Source organism: Leucoraja erinacea, chromosome 12, assembly GCF_028641065.1.
Source record: "Leucoraja erinacea ecotype New England chromosome 12, Leri_hhj_1, whole genome shotgun sequence".
Taxonomy (NCBI): Eukaryota; Metazoa; Chordata; class Chondrichthyes; order Rajiformes; family Rajidae; genus Leucoraja; species Leucoraja erinaceus.
Window position 1 is genome coordinate 38585277 of NC_073388.1, and position 22809 is coordinate 38608085.

General features: G+C 43.5%; 1 protein-coding gene across 1 annotated transcript in view; it reads right to left on the reverse strand.

Annotated features, from left to right (window-relative positions):
* Window positions 1–22809, reverse strand: part of LOC129702278 (uncharacterized) — a 120134-nt gene that overhangs the window by 52357 nt on the left and 44968 nt on the right. The window contains exons 10-13 of the mRNA XM_055643985.1: window positions 20191–20238; window positions 18451–18519; window positions 8756–8800; window positions 4251–4325 (exon numbers count right to left, since the gene is read on the reverse strand). Of these exons, the coding sequence (XP_055499960.1) occupies window positions 4251–4325; window positions 8756–8800; window positions 18451–18519; window positions 20191–20238 (237 nt within the window). The remainder of the gene's footprint in view (window positions 1–4250; window positions 4326–8755; window positions 8801–18450; window positions 18520–20190; window positions 20239–22809) is intronic.

Consider the following 22809-nt stretch of genomic DNA (forward strand, 5'->3'; position numbering starts at 1 on the left):
AATCAAATGTTTCGAGCATCATTAAGAAGAGAGAGCACTGGTGAACTTACTAATCACAAAGGGACTGGCAGGCAAAGGAAGACCTCCACAGCTGACGACAGAAGAAAATATCTCTAAAATAAAGAAATATCCCCAATCACCTGTCCGACAGATCAGAAACACTATTCAGGAGTCAGGTGTAGATTTGTCAATGACCACTGTCCGTGGAAGACTTCATGAACAGAAATACAGAGGCTACACTGCAAGATGCAAACCACTGGTTAGCCGCAAAAATATGGCCAGATTACAGTTTGCCAAGAAGTACTTAAAAGAGTAACCACCATTCTGGAAAAAGGTCTTGTGGGCAGATGAGACGAAGATGAACTTATATCAGAGTGATGGCAAGAGCAAAGTATGGAGGAGAGAAGAAACTGCTCAAGATCCAAAGCACACCACCTCATCTGTGAAACACGGTGGTGGGATGTTATGGCCTGGGCATGTCTGGCTGCTGAAGGTACTGGTTCACATCTTCATTGATGATACAACTGCTGATGGTAGTAGCATAATTAATTTAGAAGTGTACAGACACATCCTATCTGCTCAAGTTCAAACAAATGCCTCAAAACTCATTGGCCGGCAGTTCATTCTACAGCAGGACAATGATCCCAAACATACTGTTAAAGCAACAAAGGAGTTTTTGAAAGTTTAAAAAAATGGTCAGTTCTTGAGTGGCCAAGTCAATCACCCGATTGAACCCAATTGAGCATGCCTTTTATATGCTGATGAGAAAACTGAAGGGGACTAACCCCCAAAACAAGCTTAAGCTAAAGATGGCTGCAATACAGGCCTGGCAGAGCATCACCAGAGAAGAAACCCAGCAACTGGTGATGTCCATGAATCGCAGACTTCCAGCAGTCATTGCATGCAAAGGATATGCAACAAAATCCTAAACATGACTACTTTCATTTACATTACATTGCTGTGTCCCAAACATTATGGTGCCCTGAAATGGGTGTACTATGTATAAACACTGTTGTGACTTCTACATGGTGAAACCAAAATGTATAAAGATGGCCTTTATTAAAATTTGACAATGTGCATTTTAACCACATTTGTTGTTTTCTATTTCAAATCTCAAATTGTGGAGTACAGAGGCAAATAAATAAATGACGAGTCTTTGTCCAAAACATTATGGAGGGCACTGTAGTTTAGAATCTTCTACCCCGGGGAAAAACTGTTTGCTTTATCCATGCCCCTCAGTAATTTATACACTTCAAAAAGGTAAACCCTCAGCTGCTTATGCTCCAAAGAAATAAGACCCAGTCTATGTAACCTCTCGCTATAACTCAAGGCTGGTGAATGTCTTCTGCTTCATTTCCAATAACTGGGCAAATAGAACTGCACACAGTACTCCAAGTGCGGTCTCACCTGCATCTTGTACAGCTGCATCATGATGTCCCTAATTTTGAACTCAAAATTCTTCCTTAGAGAAGGTAAGCATTCCAAACATCTTCATCTCACCAAAAACTATCACGGGGTGAGAATAGTTTCACACACACAGGGCCATGTTAACCATCCTTAATCAGCCCATGCCTATCCAAATGCTGCTGGATCGTGTCCATAAGAATCCCCTCCCTCACCACTAACATCAGCCTCACTGCCCTGTGGTTCCCTAACTTGTCCTGGCTGCCCTTATTAAATAAAAGTACAACATTAACCACCTTCCAGTCTTCCAGAACATAATCTGTGGTTAAATATGCTGCAAATATCTCTGTAAGTCCTACCCCCCCCCCACACCCCAACCGACCTCAGCTCCCAGAAGGTCCAAGAATGGGATTACTTTGTGTAAAAAAGTTATCCCATCAGGTCCTATTAAATCTTTCCTCCCTCACCTTAAACCTCAGGTTATTGAGTATTCTACTATGGGCAAGAGATTCTGTGTGTATGCCTCATTTCTCCTGATTAGAGACTCAACATCTCTTACTAGCCAGGATTCCCTAAACTGGCCAGCCTTGCCCTTCACCCTGTCGGGAACATGCGGCCCCTGTACTTTCACTATCACGTTTTTGGAAGCCTCCCACTTCCCAGCTGTCCCATTACTTGCAAAGCAGACCCTCCCAAGCAACTTAGACAAGTTTCCACTAAATGTCTCCAAAAACTGGCCTTGCTCCAATTTAGGACTTGAACTTGTGGGCCAACTGTATTCTTCTCCATAACTACTTTGAAACTAATAGAATTATGTTCATCGATCCCAAAGTCCTCCCCCACTGACACTTCTGTCGCTTGCCCCAACTCATTTCCTCTGAGGTGGTCCAGTGTTGTGCCCTCTCTATGAATATCCTTTAGATATTGATTTAGGAAGCTTTCTTGGACTTAACAAATTCTATCTCACCCAACCGCTTTACACTATGTGAGACCCAGTCAATATGAGGTAAGTTGGAATTTCCCACTAATACTACCCTAATGTGCACCAGATGCAAACTGGAACAATTCAATTCTTACTTGCTGCAACTTTAGAGGCACATTCGATGCAACAACAACAATACAAATACAATGTTATTAATTATTCAAAATAAACTAGACCATGATAGTGCAAAAACTGATCAAGAAATTCTGATGAATTCTGTTGAAGAAATGTCACCTTTCATTCCTGAAATCAGTCATCCTTATTTGAGACGTTTAACCTGGTTCTACACTCCATGGACCCAGGGTAAAAATCCTGACTAGCATTTATTCCTTTGAGCTCACTCAGAATTTTTTTGCATTCCAGGTCACTTCTAATTCTTCCAAACTCCAGAGAACAGGAACCCGTCCTAATCAATCTCTCAAATAAAAAGCCCTCCATCTGAGGAACAAACGTAGAACAGTCCTTCGGCCCACCACGTGTGTGCCGACCATAATGACAATTTAAACAAATGCACTCTCCATGCAGGTGGTTAATATCCCTCCATTCTCTGCCTGTACATGTGCTTGTCTAAGTACCTCTTAAATGTTGCCTCTACCTTCAACATATGGGCCAAATGCAGGCAGATTTGTGCTGATGGGGCATCTTGGTCGACATGGGCAATTTGAGCCGAAGGATCGGTTTCCGTGCTCTATAACTATGACTTCTCTTGGCAGTGCATTCTTGGCATTCACCACTCTGTGTAAAATATTTTGCCCTGAATATCTCCTTTGAACTTTGCCTCTCTCACCTTAAACCAATGGCATTTAGTATTTCATATTTCCACACTTGAATAACAACTAATGATCTTCCCTGTCTCCAATACTTCAGAGAAAATAATCAACGTTAGTCCGAGCTTTCCTTATGGATAATACTCTTAAATCCAGGCAACATCTTGGTGAATCTGTTTTGCACCCACTCCAAAGCTTCCACAACCTTCCTGTGATGCATCAACCTGAATTCCATTCAATACTCCAAATGTGGCTTAGTTAAAGTTTTATATAGATGCAACATGACTTTCCCGGCTTCTATATTCAATGCAGTGACCAATGGAGGCAGGTATACCACACACCTTAACCACTCTATTTACTTGTGTTGCCGCTTTCAAGGAACTATGGACTTGCACCCCAAAATACGTCTGTACATCAATTCTGCTAAGGGTCCTTCAATTTACTAAATCGTTTCCTCTTACACTTGACCTTCCAAATACATCACCTCACACTTGTCCAAATTAAACTCCATCTACCATTTCTCGGTTCATCTCTCCCGCTGATTCAAATCAGCTGTATCCTTTGACCACCTTCTTCACTATCCATATCTCTACCAATCTTCACATTGCCTCAAAACTTACTTATCAGCTCACCTCCATTTTTCATCCAAATCATACACATATATCACACAAACACAGAGGCCCCAGCACTGATCGCTCCAGAAGATCTCTGGTCACAAAACTCCAGAGAAAATTACACCATTTCACCAGCACCCTCTATTTTCTAAGGCCAAGCCTACTTTGAATCCAATTCATCATATCTCGCATGTGCCTTAATCTTCTGGATCAGCCTAACACTAGTGAACGTATTTGATGAATCTTCGCAGCACTTCCTGCCATATCCTTTTTTTGGGTCAGGAGATCAAAATTGCATTCAACCTCCAAGTAAAGACTCTATTTAATTCCAGTGAAACTTCTTTACTTTTGTACTCAAAGTTCCCGGCCAAAAAGGTCAACATACTCTTTGCCTGAAGCACCCATATATTAAAGGCCATCCATTTAATCTATGATTTGCACTATCTGGATCAAAGACCCAATGATGAAAAGCTGGACAATTACCTGGTATTGGGGCGATAGTTGAGGTAGCTGCCTTAAATTCAGCAAGTTCCATTTCAGGACTTACATACCCTATAGCTGCTCAGGTATGAGAAAAATATATTGGTTAATCATTTATTATAAATCACGATTGTTGCAAATTCCTAGCCACACAATCAAAGCCACACAAAAATATGGTCAACAGGGAAGCTATTCTGAAAAGTGACCAGGTTGACCTTTAATACCTGTGGTGCACATGGGTGACACTGTGCATGAACTCAGGATATAACGGCCCCTTAATTCCCCACAGGCACCAGCCCCTGAACATGTTTTTACCAGCTTGACATCTCGCTACCTGCCCAGCTGTGTGGTCCTATCATACATTCCACTGTCATACTGCAGGTGGTTAAGCCAACACAAAGGCTAAACCAAGCAATACCATGCCGAAACAAACCATTTGGTCCAACTCAACCAAAATGCTCCACCTAAAGTAGTCCCACCTGCTTGCGTTTGGCCTAAATCTTCTAAATCCTTCCTACCCATGTACCTATCCAAATGTTGTTATTGTACCTTCCCCTCTGGCAGTTTGTTCCATATACCCACAACCCTCTCTGTGAAAAGGTTGCCCCTCAGCCTCATATTAAATCTTTCCCCTCTAAACCCATGTCCTCTGGTTCTTAATTCCTCTACCCTGGGAAAAAAGGCTGTGCATTCACCCTGCCTATACGCCTTATAGAAACATAGAAAATAGGAACAGGAGTAGGCCATTCGGCCCTTCGAGCCTGCTGTCATTCAATATGATCATGGCTGATCATCCAACTCAGTAACCTGTACCTGTCTTCTCTCCATACCCCCTGATCCCTTTAGCCACAAGGGCCACATCTAACTCCCTCTTAAATATAGCCAATGAACTGGTCTCAACTACCTTCTGTGGCAGAGAATTTCACAGATTCACCATTCTCTGTGTGAAAAATGTTTTTCTCATCTCGGTCCTAAAAGACTTATCCTTAAACTGTGACCCCTTGTTCTCGACTTCCCCAACATCGAGAACAATCTTCTTGCATCTTGCCTGTCCAACCCCTTAAGAATTTTGTACGTTTATATAAGATCCCCCCTCAATCTTCTAAATTCATAGCGAGCACAAGCCAAGTCTATCCAGTGAATTTATACACTTCTGTAACATCACCACTCATCCTCCTGCACTCCAAGGAATAAATTCCTAGCCTGCGCAACCTCTCCCTATAGCTCAGGACCTCAAGACCTGGCAACATCCTCAAAAATCTTCTCTGCACTTTCCAGCTTAATAGTATTCACCCTCTCCATTCCCCTCATGATTGTATACTCCTCCATGAGGTCACCCCTTAGCATCATGCAGTAACAGAAATATTAGAACACATGAGAAAAATAATTACCTATAAACTATCCGATAAATTAATAAAATAGAAATTGCTTTACTCCCTCCACATTGCCTTCCTTCCCGTTAAAATAAATGGTGTTGGGGCACACAGGAGTCGGGATTTGACATAGGAGCAGAGTGCAGCTTGCCCAGTGAAATTTATGCTCCAGATGCATCGGAGCTCAGTTCTTGCGGTTTTATCTGTTGTTGCATTCTCTAATGCTTGGGACCACCACTTTCATACGAGCTGCCCAGGATCTTGCCCTTGCAATTCCCCTCCCCAGAGCCCCGTCCGCCCCGAACCCCATGGGACCTGAATATTCCCTGCAGGGATGTGTGGTTCACAGTAAAAACAAGTGAAAAATGATTTAATTTAGTTTAGAGACACAGGTCAGTTTGACCCACACAGTCCATGCCGACCAGTAATTCCCTGTACATCTTAGACACTAGGAATAATTTACAATCTTTACCAAAGCCAATTAACATACAAACCTACATGTGGGACGAAACTGGAGCACCTAGAGGCAACCTATTTTGGTTACGGGGAAAACGTGCAAACTCCTTAAAGACAGCTCCCATAGCCAGGATCAAACCTGGTTCGGTTCGCTGGCACTGTAAGGCAGTAACTCTACCGTTGCACCACCATGCCACGCCTGCCGCAGATACTGGCTTACAAAAAAAGACACAAAATGCTTGAGTAACTCAGCGGGTCAAGCATCTCGAGATCACGGATAGGTGACATTTCAGGTCCCGGCCCTTCTTCAATCTGCTCCAGTTTCCTCCTACACCCCAAAGACGTGCTGGTTTGTAGCTTAATTGGCCTCTGTAAATAGCCCTTCGTGTGTGGGAAGTGGATGCAAAAATGGGAGAACATAGACCATTGAACAGCCATGATTGAATGGCCGGGTAGACTTGATGAGCTGAATGGCCTAATTCTGCTCCGATTACTTATGTCCCAATGACCTGGTGTGAACGGGTAATTGATGGTCAACGTGCACGTGGTGGGCCAAAGGACCTGTTTCAATGCTGTATCTCTAAACTAAACGTAACCTAAAGCTGCCTTTTTGAACCGTCAGTCCACGAGGTGTGGGCTCAACCGGGTCGAGTATCCAAAAATGTCTAAGTCATTTGGTCCAACTCTTTGTAAATGAAATGTGCCAGTATTGTGGGAGATGATAGATATGGGAAATACAGGGAGTTACTCCTGCCTATGGAATGGACCCAACTAAACATGCTAGGTGTAAATCAGCTCCGGTATTAAGCAATGGTTGGGCTTGTGTCGGGATCAGATTGGCCATGGTCAAATAGGGTTTTAATGTTTTTCCTGTGTGAAAACACCATCTGGTTTTGTAGACTGGGCCCATTCTTAGTTGAAAAGTCCAATCCAATATGGGATTTCAGTAGTATGTTTTGGCTTTAAACATCAATGCAAACAGTGCATTTTAGATAACAATGGGGATCATGACAGAAGCCTCCTCGTGGCGATCCCCGGAAACGGAGACACAATGCTCTCTGTGACGTGTCCGGCGTCCAATTCTGTCAACATGTTGGACGATGACAGAAGCAAATATACGTCGCCTGACACACAATCGAATGAAGATAATAATCCTTTTTCAATTTGTTCTTTCCAATAACAGCAAAAGGAACACATTAACTGTTTATCCTCCCGAAATAAGAACACAGGTTCCGAAATTAACAGTCCAGCTCTACAGATTTTCCACCTAGCTCTTCGTTCTAACAAAAACGACATCCCTGAACTCTCGCTATCTCACATTTCTTCTGTCAAAGCCTTCCACTAAACACGTCTTTTGACCCGCAAACAGCTTCTCTCAATCAATTTTTGGAAGTTCCTATCTAATCATATCAAAATTGGCCTTGCCCCAGTTTAGGACTTCTATTTTGGATCAGTTCTATCTTTCCAAAAAAAAAATCCACTTATGGTCACTGGTCCCAAGGTGCTCCCCCACTAACACTTCAGTCACCTCCTCTGCCATATCTCCCAAGAGGAGGTTGAGTTTAGCACCTTCTCCTGTATTGATTGAGAATTTTTTCTGAACACACCTCACAAATTCCACCCCATTCAAGCCCTTAGCAATAAGGCAGTCCCACTCAAAGTTAAAATCTCCCACTATTATAAACTTAATATCCTTGCAGATATCTGTGACATCTCTACATATTTCCTCTTCTAACTTCCACTGGCAAAAGGAATGCAATCTCATCAAAGTGATCACCAACCTTCTTATTCTGAAGAAGGGTCCCGACCCAAAACACATCACCTATCCATTTTCTCCAGAGATGCTGCCTAACCCGCTGAGCATTTTGTGACCATCCTTGTTATAAACCAGCATCTGCAGTTCCTTTTTAATACCCCTTTCTTATTTCTCATCCATATAGACTCACTGGGACAATCCCCTGGGAATATCCTCTCGATGTACCGCTGTGATGGTTTCCCTCATCAAAGACACCACTCCCCCTCCTCTCTCACCTGCATCCCCGTCCATCCTGTGGTATTTGCACCCCAGAGCACTGAGCTGCCAGTCCTGTCCATCCCTCAGTCACGTTTCTGTAAGAGCTATAATACTCCAGTTCCATGTACCTATCCATGCCCTGAGTTAATCTACCACACCTGTTAGGCCTCGTGCATTGAAACAAATGCAGTTTGTTCCCTCAGTCTTCCCTTGCTCTCTGCTGTGCTCCAGTTCTATTAAATTTGTTCACTTTAACTTCAGTTTTTGCTTCAATCTTCGCATCTGCCTCACTACTACTCTGGGTCCCACCACCTCGTCCAGTCTAGTTTAAACCCACCCGTGTAGCTCAGGATTTGGGCCCCCCTCTAGTTCAGGTGCTACCTGTCCCTCTTGACAAGGTCCCTTTGTCACTCTGGATTCAGTCATTCCTTTTTGCCTTCTCACCCAGCTTCATCTGAATAGCTGTCAATAGCCCAGAGTTGGGCAACATAAAAGCAGTGTGAACAGGTGAGGGATGGTGTTTATCATGATAGATGGCTGAACTCTGGACTCTGGCTGAACTGCCTGTTTCCATGCTGTATCTTTCGATCATTCAATGTCAATCAATTAATGGCAGATTTGAACCTTTTAATTAGTAAACCAACAACACCGAGCAGGTTGCTTACCTGGTATTGAATGTGACTGCTTCCTCTTAAGCAGTAAATCAGGGACTACATACAATTACAAAAATACCTTCATTAACAAATCATCCACTCCATCATACATAAAAATATTACTCGCATTACAAATTGGCATCTCAGATCACACTAAATTCCCTCTAGTAGGTTTGCCTTCAATGCAAAGAGTTATTTAGGAATCTTCAAGAGGTCCTGACCTACCATCTACCTCAATGGAAACCCTCAGACTATCTTTAATCAGACTTTACTAGACTTTGTCTTGCACTAAACGTTATTCCCTTTATCTGTACATGGTGGACTACTTAATTATAATCATGTATAGTCTTTCCGCTGACTGGATAGCAAACAACAAAAAATGCTTTTTACTGTACGGTACACATTACAATAAACTAAATTACCTGCTGGATATGTAGGTTGTACGGTGGCTACAATCTATAGGGTTCAACACATGATGCGTGACATTATCTGCAAATTTATCAATGATCTGAACTCTTCAAGCACTATGACCTTGTAATAAGCTCCGGTGCAATGTCATTGAGATAGAAATTGGATAGTTCCCATAAATTAATGAGGGGAAGGGAGTCAATGGAGCCGACGGTATGGAAGTACAGAAATCAGTATTTTAACTTTTATATTTTTTTATATCCTTATACAAGTTTGTAATACTTGAGAAACTTAATTTTTACCCTTTGTATTTTAACTTTGTTAACTCCGCATGTTTGTATAAGCCTTTGCTCTGCTTGTTTGCATAAGCCTTTTGTGCTTGGTGTTCGTTTTTGTAAGGCCTTGTGTGAGCTTTTGGTTCTTCTCTTGCAGCTTGTTCTGCAATTAGCGTAAAGCAATTGTTATAGGTATATGAGCTTTGTAACTCTGTAACAAACAGCTGGATGAGCAAGAATTAAGAGGGGCCAAGATAGGAGAAGTCATTGGTTTAAACAAGGATGGATTGAGAGATGGAAAATAACTGGGGTAGGAGGGCAGATGTGAATGCAGGTAATTGGTTATTGATAAGGGAATGTCTGCAAGTGATTGGGTATGGAAATGTACTGGGGGTGGGACGTACAGAGTTAAACTTGCCTTATAAAGAAGCAACTCTTTGTGTGAAGTGGCGGTCAAGAGATTTAGTCTTTGAGTGTCCCAACCTTGATTTGCAAATAAAGGTTTGAACTTCTTGAAGAATTCTCCACGTCGCCCGACTTAATTTTGAGTATCGGTAACCACGACAAAACTGGCGCAGTCGGCAGGATCGGAAAGAGGCCCATTCGGTAAAGAACGACCAGCCAAGAGTTCTTCCCAGACCCTCAGGGACTCCTGGAGCCAACAGGACAAGGGTGGCCACCCGCAAAAAGATAGGCGGTTTTCCGCTTCATTTGGACTAACAACCTATTGTAAAAGGGAAGCCACGGGGGACACAGAAGCATCCAGGCGGTCAGAGGACCTCTCCAATCCAAAGAATCTGTCAATAAATTAGTCTAACAAGTGACCCGGAGGATTACTCGAAAAGACTGCGCAGTAGGGTAAGTAGAAAATAATTGATCTGAGAAAGTGGATTCTGTGTGATAAGAATAAGACCTTGTGCATACCGCCCTAAGATGAGTAAGGGAACTGAATGGACAAGGCATCCTGCGGATACCGCCCTAGATAGATAGGGGTCTGTACGGGCAGGATGCCGCCTTAATGTAAGGGGACTGAATGGACAAGGCATTCTGTGGATACCACCCTAGGTCAATAGGGGTCTGTACGGTCAGGATAAGATGTTCTGTGGATACCGCACTAGGTAAATAGGGGTCTGTACGAGCAGAACAGGTAAAGTCAAGGAGAATAGGGACTAATTAGGTAACATAAAATCGCAAATTGCTAAGGGCCAAGGCAGAGATAGAAAGCACTGATAAGAAGAGTTCAGAAAACAAGCAATTAGTAGTTAAGACCAAACCCGGTACCAGTAATTACTCAGGAGACCCCTTGTCTGGCATGGCAACCCTGTTTATAGAAGAGGGGGGATGAAGGAACAAATTCGGGGGGAATGAGGAACAAAGTCAGGAATAGTGTAGACCACCTCCCCCATATAAGATACCGTAGGGAGAGGGCTCTAGCACCCCTACAGGGAAGGGCACCCCCAGACGAAAATGATACTGATGGCGACTTGGAGACCAAAAAGGCAGAGGAGAAGGGGAAAGGGCTGAGGCAGAAGAAGTAGTATTGAATCCAACAGTGAGAGAGTTAAACAACGCAGAGCACCAGAGAGAGAAACAGCAGCCAAATCAAAGAAGATTAAAGAAGAAAAAAAAGCATGAGAATTGAGGCTGCTCAAGACCTTTAAATCCCAGCCAACAGCTTAGTTTAAAACAAGCTTGCCTTCGAACTTTGAATAACTTTTGGTGCAGAGTAGGGAGCTTCCCTCTGCTGAAGAGAGAAAAAGAAGAGACTTTGTGAACATTGAATTCTCCCAATTTTATTAGCCCTTGCTGTCTCCTCCCCTTCCCCAACCCTCGGGCTGTCTCCTCCCATCCCTCAGCCTTCGGGCTCCTCCTCCTCCTTTTTCCTTTCTTCTCCCCGCCCACCCCCCATCAGTCTGAAGAAAGGTTTCCTTCGCTCCATAGATGCTGCTGCACCTGCTGAGTTTCTCCAGCATTTGTGTGTACCTTCGATTTTCCAGCATCTGCAGTTCCTTCTTAAAGATTTTGTGGCTTTGTTTGTGGAGATTAGTGGGTGTGCGGTGTGGCAGGACCCTGAATGACAGGGAGTTTGACCAATTACAATCTGGATCAATGTCCAATCACAGCGCCCAGGATCCTGACTCCCAGTGAATTGGACCATCCCACTGTGAATTATGCCCGCCCATACGTAGCAGATTAATCCTTTTCATTTTAACTCTCTCATTTCAACAAGAAGACTTTCACAACTTAAAGACAACGCTTTCACAACTTAAAGACGATAGCCATACTGCAAGCCTCAGTCCTCCCAGTCCACCTGGCCATTATTAAGTACAATGCCTATACGAGTGGCCACTACAGAGCAGTCTACCAGGGGGATGACCTAGCTGACAGTACTGCCTGCACGCACAGCAGTTTGCAAATTCTTCACACTCGTCCCCACAGAACCAAAGATTCTAATAAACAGAACGGTCTTGTCAGACAAAGGGAGGTTTAGAAATTACAAAGGGACGCCTTTGTATATGAGAAACAACTATGGAAACGAGAGGGCTGCGCCATGACCCTTTGATTGGCCTCTGGCGCACTGTTCTCGGATAAAATTTGTGTACGCTGGAAAGGAGGAAAGGGAATGCGGAATGTAGATTACACTTTGAAGCTTCTATAAATGAGCAGTGTCTAAGAGGGGGGAGTATCAATAACGGAGGGAGAGAGAGGGTCGAGAGGGATACAGGGATGTCTCAATGTGTGTTTTGGATTGTGACTGTTCTTCAGTATGTGTTGAATTTATGAACAATGTATGAACGTATTTGGATGTATCAAAGTATTAAGAGTTGTATGATTTCTTTGAAGTCAGAATGAAAATGTTTGTGGAACCGATTTTGGATGAATGCTGATTTAATCCTACGCTTCAGATGAAATAAGGTATCAATGAATGAGCTTGCTCTTTTACGTGATAAATCTTTGTAGTCTCATGTGTTTTTAGAGGTAGTGTGTTTCTCTTTAAGAAATTGCAATTGTATGGGGGTGGAGCCACAGTTATTTTATTTTCCTTTGTTCTTTGCAAATGGAAAAAAGGTGCAGGAGTAGGCCATTTGGCCCTTCAAATTCATTAGCAACCTATGAAAATTAAGTGTTCATTCTTTATTTTCTCTTAACTTTCAACAGAGGAGATTTTGTCTTATTGATGTTTTAAGTTTTCTTCCTATTTCTTATCTTTTGAATTGAGTTCAAAAGGAGTCTTGGATGCCACACCGGCCACGGGTTAGATGAGATTGGATAAGCCAATATATTAGAAAAAACAAAGTTAATTTGGGAAATTGTTATTAGTATAAATTTAAACTAGGAATTAAAAATTGTGAATATTGGGGAGATGGATTGGAACAATTGAAAATGATTTAATTGCTATTGCATTGCTTGCTGGAATACATGACCAGATTAAGGCTTTGCATTGTTTTTTTCAGACATGCTTTCTAACAGTTCAAACAGATAAGAGAGGATGGGGAACTAACTGATAACTTGACAGCCACGAGCTGGCACAGAAAAACAACATGTTAGGACTGGACTGTTGCATTTTGGGACACATATCTAATGCCCCTGATATTCTGTGTGTGTGACTATTTTTGAATAAAAGACCCCAGGATTCTTTGTTAGAGTGGTATTTTGGGAGAACCAGAATTATCACTGGATACTTCTGGACTGTAATATCTCCAACCACTCCAGTCTGCCATAAAAAGTAAAATCTTGTATGGTTGTATTTTGTCTCTTTTTTTAAATGCGAACATTACTATTTGGCAAGTGAACTGGGATTTCGCTGGGACCATCAACCAATGACTGAATAAGTGGCCACAGGTTCACCGGGATCAGATGGGGAGAGAAAAGTGCACTAGTCAGACCCTTTGAGACTGACCCCCTGAAGAAGCTCCCGGGAACCCTGAGGTCCTTCGTAGCAGGTTGATCTGGTTCCCTGCCGAATTTCTTAGAAACAGATAATGAAGGTAAGACCATTTGTGTATGATTTGTTACTAGAAAAATAGTTGGTGAGGTATTTTGCTACTAGGAGAGTATCCAGTAAGGACCAGGTTGAGAATTAGCCGGGCAGAGAAGAGACTTGCAACTAGGTTGAGAAGCAGCTGGGCTGAGAAAAACCTGCCGGCTATTGGGAATAATCTGGATAAAAAAGACGGGGGTACACCCGTCCAACATGTGTTAATTGAATCCTAAAAGTAATGAAGATTATAAAGAGTTGAGTTATAAAATGACCAAACGTTTGGGTGATGAGTCTTGGCCAGTCAGAGGAACATGGAATGTAGAAACTGTTAAAACGATCTTGTTTGTGGATGGTTCTTGTTATAGGGATCATAATGGCAATCATGCAGGGTTTGCAGAGGTGCAACAGGACCAAACAGGCTTTAAGATAATCAAATTGGAAGTTTGCCTGCAACCTTGCTCAGCCCAGTTGGTAGACATTAAGGCTTTAATAGCAACATGTGAAATGATGGAAGGTGAGAAAGTTGATGTTTATACAGATTCAGCATATGTACGCAGCGTATGTCACTTGTTTGGAGGCAGTGTGGAAACAGAGAGGCTTTAAGAAAAGCAACGGAGACCCCATACAACATTATCAGCAAATTTAAGACCTGATAAGGGCATTCATGAAGCCTGGGCACTAGCTATTGTTAAATGCCAGGCACATAAGAAGGGAAACGACATGATCACAAAGGGAAATCACGCCGCAGATGAAGCAGCCAGAACAGCATCTGGATGGCGATCAGCTGTTATTGCACCTCAAGCTTAGATCTGGATCCCACAGATCCCAAAGTATGGGTTCTGGTCACCCTATTTACAAGCTTCAGTAGACCCACATTTTATCACAGTATGAGGTATGTGCTCAAAACAATGTTAGAAAGGGAATAATAACACCTATAGGTCACATACCTGTGCCCGAAGCGCCATTTAGGCACCTGGTGATCGACTATGTGGATATGATAAAGACAGTAAGAGGGAAAAGGTACATGCTAGTAGTGATCAATAGATTTAGCAGGTGGGTGGAGGCAGTACCTTCCAAAGATTTAGGTGCAGGGACTGTAGTAAAGTTTCTGATGAATGAAGTAATCGCAAGGTTTGGCATCTACAAAAACTAGCTCCGACAAGGTCGGCTATTATCCAGGAAATAGTCCAGAAAGTTGGTGCTATATGCCCTGAGAGTGAAACAAAGGTTTGGGTGTGTGTACCACCCTCAGTCATAGGGCATGGTGGAAATAATTAATGGGACATTGAAGGTGAAGCTAAATAACATTTGTGCAACTACAAAGTTGAATTGGATCGATGCCCTGCCATTTGCACTGATGAGCTGTCGCATGCAAACGAATCGAATAACTAATTTGACACCACACGAGAAAATGCTCACTGGCAGACCCATGCCAGTGCCAACAAGGGATCAAGTTTGGAGCAGTTAGAGGTAGAACTTAAGCAGTATATGTAACAGTTAACTATGATACACAAGTCTATTTATGCACAGGAAATGCAAAATAAACTGGAGGTGGACCAGGAGGAAGGACCCATTAAACCCTGACACAAGGTTTGTGTATTAACCTTCCGAAGGAAGTGGAATGAGCCAAGAAGGGAAGGACTGTTCACAGTAACTAAGGCCTCGCCCACCGCTGTTCAGGTAGAAGGTCGATCCACATGGTACCATTTCAATCATTGCACCAGGGATGAGCAGAGCTTTAACCAGATAATAAGTGGGGTTTTTGGAGACACTCGTGACTCTGAGGCTGTTGTAAATGAGGTCACAAACGAATGTCCTCCTCCTAATAGTATGCGTAGGGGCGGGATGGGGGATGCCAATACTGTCCCTCCCCACTCAGAACTGGAAACCATCAACATGGCAGATATGGCCTGGTAACTCCGCCGCCTCACCAGGGGGGTTAGGGGAATTGGTGCAAGGCTGTGTACACCTTGGGGCAGGGAACCGCGATAGCTCGGCTGAAAGGTCCAGAGCTGCCACTAATGATTGGTGTAAGTGGGCACGATACACGGCACAGACGTTGAGATTACCACAACGCATAATATGCGCTAAGGCCACAGAAAAAACACTGGTTGTACCGGATCCTCATAACTATACATATTGTGCAAAATTCTAGCAAAGTATAACACAGTGGTCAAATATTTCTCAATGTCCGGAACAGGGTCTAAACTCAGCAGGATCAACACAAGGGATGGTTCCGGCAGACCAATGCACATTATGGAATTTCACACAGGTTGGAGAACCCTATCCCGAATCACCATTAGGGATAGAAATTACAACTGCAAAACGGTATGAGTGCTACCTTGCGGTGAATGGCATACACCCAGTAGGAAATTTCTCAGGCAGCTGCAGCACAATATGGACATGCAATCAAAAAGACCCGTGTCAGTTAGCCCAAAATATGCCCAGGTCTAACAGCCCTATTTCACTACCAGATTGCAGGACTATTCTAACAGCAGATGTAGCAGTAGCGGATAGATTTTGGATGTGTGAGGGCAGGGCCAGGAACACACTCCCACCCAACTGGACCGGATTGAGTGCTAGGGTAATGTTAGCACAGCCCGTCCTCGTCATAAGCCCAAAATGAATATATGCAAAGTCCAGTGGGAAGATGTAATTTGAAACCCTTCCTGAAGGAGTTTACCTAGATAGGGCAACCAAAAGGAATCCCCAATGAGTTTAAAGATAGGAGTGAGATTGCTGTCAGGTTGGAGTCAATACTATTTTGGATCACGCCTGCAAAAAATACAGAAGGGATCAACTATATTTATTATAACCAGCAGATAATTATTAATTACACTGATGATGCACTATTGGCCCTAGGGGACCAGCTTGATGCCACCTCTAAGATGGCATAGCAGAATAGGCAAGCCCGAGATTGGTTGCTAGCAGAAAAAGGGGGCGCATGTGTCCTGTGTGGGGTACACTGCTGCACCTTCATAGCTAAAAACACCAGCCCGAGAGGTCATTCACTAAAGCAATGGATAAGTTGAAGAATCTGAGAAAAGAGCTCGAGCAGAATGTGCGTTTTGGACATCAATTCTTTGATTGGCTAGAAAATATGTTAGGAGGTTGGGGAGCATGGTTGGCCAAGTTGTGGGTGACTATTGGAGCTTCGCTGCTGGTGATTACTGTTGTGCTATGTTGTGTTTTTCCCTGTATTAAATCTCTCCTAGTAAGAGCCACTTCAAAACCGCTCCCTTTGCTCCAAGAAAAAGGCGAATCTGGTCTCCTAGAAAGCAGACCCCGCTGATAGAATACTACAATGACGTGCAAAACACACCAGAGGAATATTGAATAATAGCCTGTAAGGATTGATGGGTCTTTTTTCTGGGGGTGTGTTTTTGGCCCAGTGAACCAGGACCCCAGAGAAAGAACACCATGAGGCTGAACATTATAAATATGAGGACCCTGATTTTGGGGGCTAGTTGTAGTTTGATTCGGCACCAATATGTGCAGCTTTTGGTTTTCTTTTTCTGTGAGACCGATTAGGTTTCAAAGGGGGGAATTATATGGAAGTACAGAAATCAGTATTTTAACTTTTATATTTTTTATATCCTTAGTGTTTGTAATACTTGAGATACTTAACTTTTATCCTTTGTATTTTAACTTTGATAACTCCACATGTTTGTATAAGCCTTTGCTCTGCTTGTTTGCATAAGCCTTTTGTGCTCTGTTTTGGTTTTTTTGTGAGGTCTTGTGTAAGCTTTGGTTCTCTCGCAGCTTGTTCTGCAATTAGCGTAAATCAATTGTGACAGATATATGACTTTTGTAACTCCGTAACAAACCCTAGCTGGATGAGCAAGAGATAAGGGGGGGGCCAAGATAGGAGAAGTCATGTGGTTTAAACAAGGATGGATTGAAAGATGGAACTGGGGTAGGGAGGGGAGATGTGAATGCAGGTAATTGGTTAATGATAACGGAATGGCTGCAAGTGATTGGTTATTGATAAGAGAATGTCTGCAAGTGATTGATTATGGAAGTGTACCAGGGTTGGGACGTACAGAGTTAAACATGCCATAAAAAGAACCAACTCTCTGTGTGAAGTGGGCAGTCAAGCGATTTACTCTTTGAGTGTCCCAGCCTTGATTTGCAAATAAAGGTTTGAACTTTTTGATGAATTCTCCGCATCGCCTGACTTAATTTTGAGTATCGGTAACCACGACAACGACTTATTCCAATACTCTAACACATACACTATTGCCTCTCTACCTGCCCTTTTTATGTCAGGATGTGGCATCTGTATGCTGGGGCATTTCTTAAAAAGCTGCCTTGCAAAAGGAATATCAATCCGGTGACAAATGTTATTCAATTATTGATGGATGAAAGTCATGGAGTAATTGAATTACACAACATGGAAACAGGTCTTTTAGCTAAACTTGTCCAGACCAAAGAAGGTGACTACCTGAACGAGTCTTATTTGTCGGTGTTTGGGTATATCTCCCTAAACCTTTCCTATCTTAACTATTACCAACAATTTTTCCTAGTTGAACCACATTGACACCAAAGCCAAAAAAGCATACCAATGCCACACCTTCCTCAGAAGCTGAAGGAAATTCAGCACGTCTCCAATGACTCTTACCAATTTTTCAAAGATTCAAAGTTTGCTCTTCCCAAGCAGAACAAATGTAAGGTCAAGAAACGTGGAGTAGCGTGCCAATTTTCTCCATATCTCTTTCACCATGGAGCAGGGGGTCAAACCCTTAGAACTATTTCTTCATTAAGCATATAAGATTTCCTCAAAAAAAATGTTAAACAAAATGCATCAGAGCCTCTACAAGAGGTTGTTGTACCCAATATTTTATTGGATGTGAATGGAATCAAGGAACGTAGGACAAAACCCGTCACCATGAGCTAACTTAATTTAAAGGAAATGGGCATGTAATTTAACTTAGCATAGTTGTACATAGAAATAAAAACATTGAGTACATTAAAATCAACTATTTTGTATTCTGGCTTTGCATCAATAGGCCTTGCATCCAACAGTGTAGTCTTGATCTTACCTGATACTAATGCGATTTCTGAATCATTTGAGGTGACCTCAGGACTTTCCAGTTCAGGGCTTGTAGTGTCTACAACCACATGGACGTGACCAAAATACATTGGTTAACCAATCATTATCACAGAGTCATGGTCATACAGGCCCTACACTGAGTAGCTCACACCGACCAATTTGTCCCATCCACACTAGTCCCAGCTGCCTGCGTTTGGCCCATATCCCTCTAAACCTGTCCTATCCATGTGCCTGTCCAATTGCTTCTTAAACGTTGCAATAGTCCCTTATTCAACTACCTCCTCTGGCAGCTCGTTCCATACACCCATCACTTTTTGTGGGAAAAAGTTACCCCTCAGATTCTTATTAAATCTTTCCTCCTTCACCTTAAACCTATGTCCTCTGGTTCTCGATTCCCCTACTCTGGACAAAATACTGTGCATCTACCCAATCTATTCCTCTCATGATTTTCTACACCTCTAAAAAATCACCCCTCATCCACGTGTGCTCCAAGGAATAGTCCCAACCAGCTTAACCTCTCTCTATATCTCAGATCCTGGCAACATCCTCCTAAATTTTCTATGTACCCTTTCTAACTTGACAACATCTTTCCACTAACATGGTGCCCGGAACTGAACACAATACTCGAAATGTGGCCTCACCAATGAATTACATAACTGCAACATGACCTCCCAACTTCAAAACTCAAAATTTTAAAACTATAGTTTGTCATTATAAATGACAGCTGTTACGTAGCTTACAACCTTCCAGGCCAAACTGAATTAAAGCCACACAAGTCAAATTCTGTCATCAAGTCTTGGAGCTGTGCAGCAGAAACAGGCCCTTTGGCCCATCTAGTCTATGCCAACCAAATTGGCAACTTGGCTGGTGCGTTTTGCCTGCACTTTGCCCATAATCTTCTACATCCTTCCTATACTTAAATCTGTACAAATGTATTTTAAAAGTCATGGTTGTAACTGCTTCTATAGATTCCTCTGGCTGCTCATTTCAGATGAGGATTACCCCGAAGGCCCCTCTTAAATCTCTATACTCTCACCTTAAAACCCATGTCCTCTAGTTTTAGGATCCTCTACGCTAAGAAAAAAACTGTGAGCATTCACATTATCCATGCCCCTCACAACCTCGTACACCTGAATAAGTTCACCCCTCTGATGCTCCAAAGAAAATGGTCCCAGCCTATCCAATCCATCCCCATACCTCAAGCCTGAAAACCCTCAAGTCCAGATCCCTGTCAATGGGAAAACTCATCCATAAATCTGAGCAAAATCCCTTGTTCATCTGGGCAAAAAATCTACAGTATGCGCTGGAGGAACTCAGCGGGCCAGGCAGCATCTCTGGAGGGAAATGGACAGACGATGTTTTGGGTTGGGACCCTTCTTCAGACTGGAGCAGAGGGTGTCCCACTCCGTCCCCTCACCTCTCTCTCCACCAGCTATCCCCCCTCAACTCCATCAGTCTGAAGAAGGGTCCCGACCTGAAAAGTCCTCAACTCTTGCATTATCATGTTTTCTAATTGTGTTTTTGCACTAATGTCTTCTTTTTTTATGTTTTTTCTTTTTACTATCTTGTATAATCTTGTATAACTGTTTGCAGTTTGAATTGTTTGACCGACTGAGCAACTGAAAGATACAGCTTTGGAATACCGTTGTGAAGAAGATTTTGTTCTCCCTTTACTTCACCGTACTTAAGCATTTGACAACAGATTCGACTTGGCTTTGGACTTCCTTACCTGGTACAAGTTGTGTTGAGTTCTCTTCATTAATTTCAAATTTAGGGCCTGTAGTTTTTTTGCAAGAACATAATAAAAATCCCTTGTTAATAAATGTACAGTACACATTAATACTAATTGTAACAGATTAAACATACATTACACATTAATACTGATGGTTGCAGATTTTTAAGCCAAATTGTATAAATCCATTTAAATTAGGCTACGACAGGTAAAACTGCATTTAAATGTGGAGAGTAGACAATGTTGTTCCATACACACAAGGACACAAAGTGCTGGAGCAACTCAACGGATCAGGCAGCATATGGGTAGATGACATTTCAGGTTGGGACCCTTAGGGCCACCTATCCATGTTCTCCAGGGATGCTGCCTAACCTCTTGAGTTACTCCAGCACTTGGTGCGTCAATTTTGCTTCTTGGTTTAACTAAGGAAGTAGAGATAATCCATGGAATTCTAGGCCAGTGAGCCTCAAATATAGGGAACCCACTGAAGAGGGTTCTTCATAACAGGATTTACTCACATTTGGAAGAGAACAAATAATTATGAACAGTCAGCATGGCTTTGTCCGTGGCAGGTTATGTCTTATGACTAGATTGAGTGATTCGAGGAGATGATGAAGGTGATTAATGAGGTTTAGTACAATGGATGTTGGCTGCTTTGACTGTAGTAAGGTTTGGAATAAGTCTATCATGGTAACTTGATCCAAAAGATTAAGATGCACGGGATCCATGGAGTCTTGGTATTCATAGATTCAGAGAGCATTGGGGGCAGGGGATTATTCTTGCTGGAGGACTGACACCAGTACTGTTCTGCAAAGATATGTGCTGAGAAATCTGGGTGTTGGACATAAATGTAGATGGTTTTGCATAGTAAGATGACACAAAATTGGCGGAGTTGCTGACAGTAAGGAAGGCTGTCAAAGTATACAGCAGGATATAAACAGGCTTCCGAAATGGCAGATAGAGTTTAATCCAACCTAGTGTGCGGTGTTGCACTTGGTATGGTCAAATGGAAGGGAAAATACACAATTGAAGGTGAGGCATTTAACAGCAGTTTTCTAAACACAAACACATTGGTTCTCTAGAAATGCTGCCCACTAAGTTACTTCAGGACTTTTTGTATTTATTTTTAAACCAGCATCTGCAGTTCCTTGTCATCAGATATTAAGGAATCATTCCTTAAACAACAGAAACGGTTCTTTCCTACTGGACATCAATTGCAATTCCACAACGCCTACAATCTCAGGGCCAAGATTAATTCCAATATAATTAAGAGCAGACTCGGGATTAAACGCTGTTTCTACATTTTCGCGAGCACAGGCCTAATCATCCCATTCCCTCCCCTCAATCGAAATATTGAACTCTGGACATTTGAGAAACAATTCCCTATTGCACTGTGGCATAGTGGTAGAGTTAGTTACTGCCTTACAGCACCAGTCACGGGTTTGCTCCTGACCATGGGTGTTATCTGTGTGGAGTTTGTACATTCTCCCTGTGACCACGTGGGCTTTCTCCTGGCGCCCTGGTTTCCTCCCACATGCCAGAGTCCCAGTGGCATAGTGTGGGTTTTGCGCGCCCGGGGCAGTTTAAAATATTGCGCCTCCTCATTAGCGGTTTTTGGTCTCTTCCTTCGGGGGATGCGACTTCTTTTGTCGTATCCCCCGTCTCCGCCTGCGCCGAGGCCTAATGGCGGCTTCGGAGCTGGGGCAGCGGTAGCGGCGGCTGGGACAGCGGCAGCGGTGACCAGTACTCGGAGCTGGGCAGCGGCAGCGGCAACGGCGGCTTTGACAGTGGCAGCGGCGGCTTTGACAGCGGCGGCCTGGCCTCGGAGCTGGGACAGCGGCAGCGGCTGCCCGGCATCGGAGCTGGGATGGCGGCGGCAGCGGCTGGGACGACGGCCTGGCCCTGGAGCTGTGGCGGCGGCAGCGGCGCCCTGGCCTTGGAGCGGGGACAGCGACAGCGGCGGCCTGGCCTCGGAGCTGGGGCGGCGACAGCGGCTGGGACGGCGGCAGCGGCCACCTGGCCTCGGAGCGGGGGCAGCGACAGCGACAGCGGCGGCCTGGCCTCGGAGCGGGGGCAGCGGCAGCAGCCAGCCATGGTATCGGAGCTGGAGCAGCAGCGACCTGGCCTCGGAGCTGGGACAGCGGCGACCAGAACTCGGAGCTGGGGCATGTTCCGGCGGCAGCGGCCACTCGACCTGACCACGGGCCCAGTAGATGACAGCGGCGGCTGGGACAGTGGCAGTGGCCTCGGCGCAGAGATCGCTGGTTGGTTAAACTTGTTGGATAAATTTTTAGGGGCGCAAAAAAATTGTTAGATAAAAAAAAATTATAAAATGGCAAAAAAAATTACATTTTATTACAATAATTCAGGGGAAGGCTGCTAAAGAGGTGCAGAGTGCCTTTAGAACAAAATGTTTTGCCATTTTATAAAAAAAATGTATCCAACTTTTTTTTGCGCCCCTAAAAATTTAGCGCCCGGGGCAACCACCCCTCTGCCCCTTTTCCCCCCCCCCCATGCTACGCCACTGCAAAGTCCTACTGGTTTGTAGGTTAATTGGCTTCTGTACATTGTGCCCAGTGTGTAGGATAGAACTAGTGTAAGGGTGATCATTGGTCT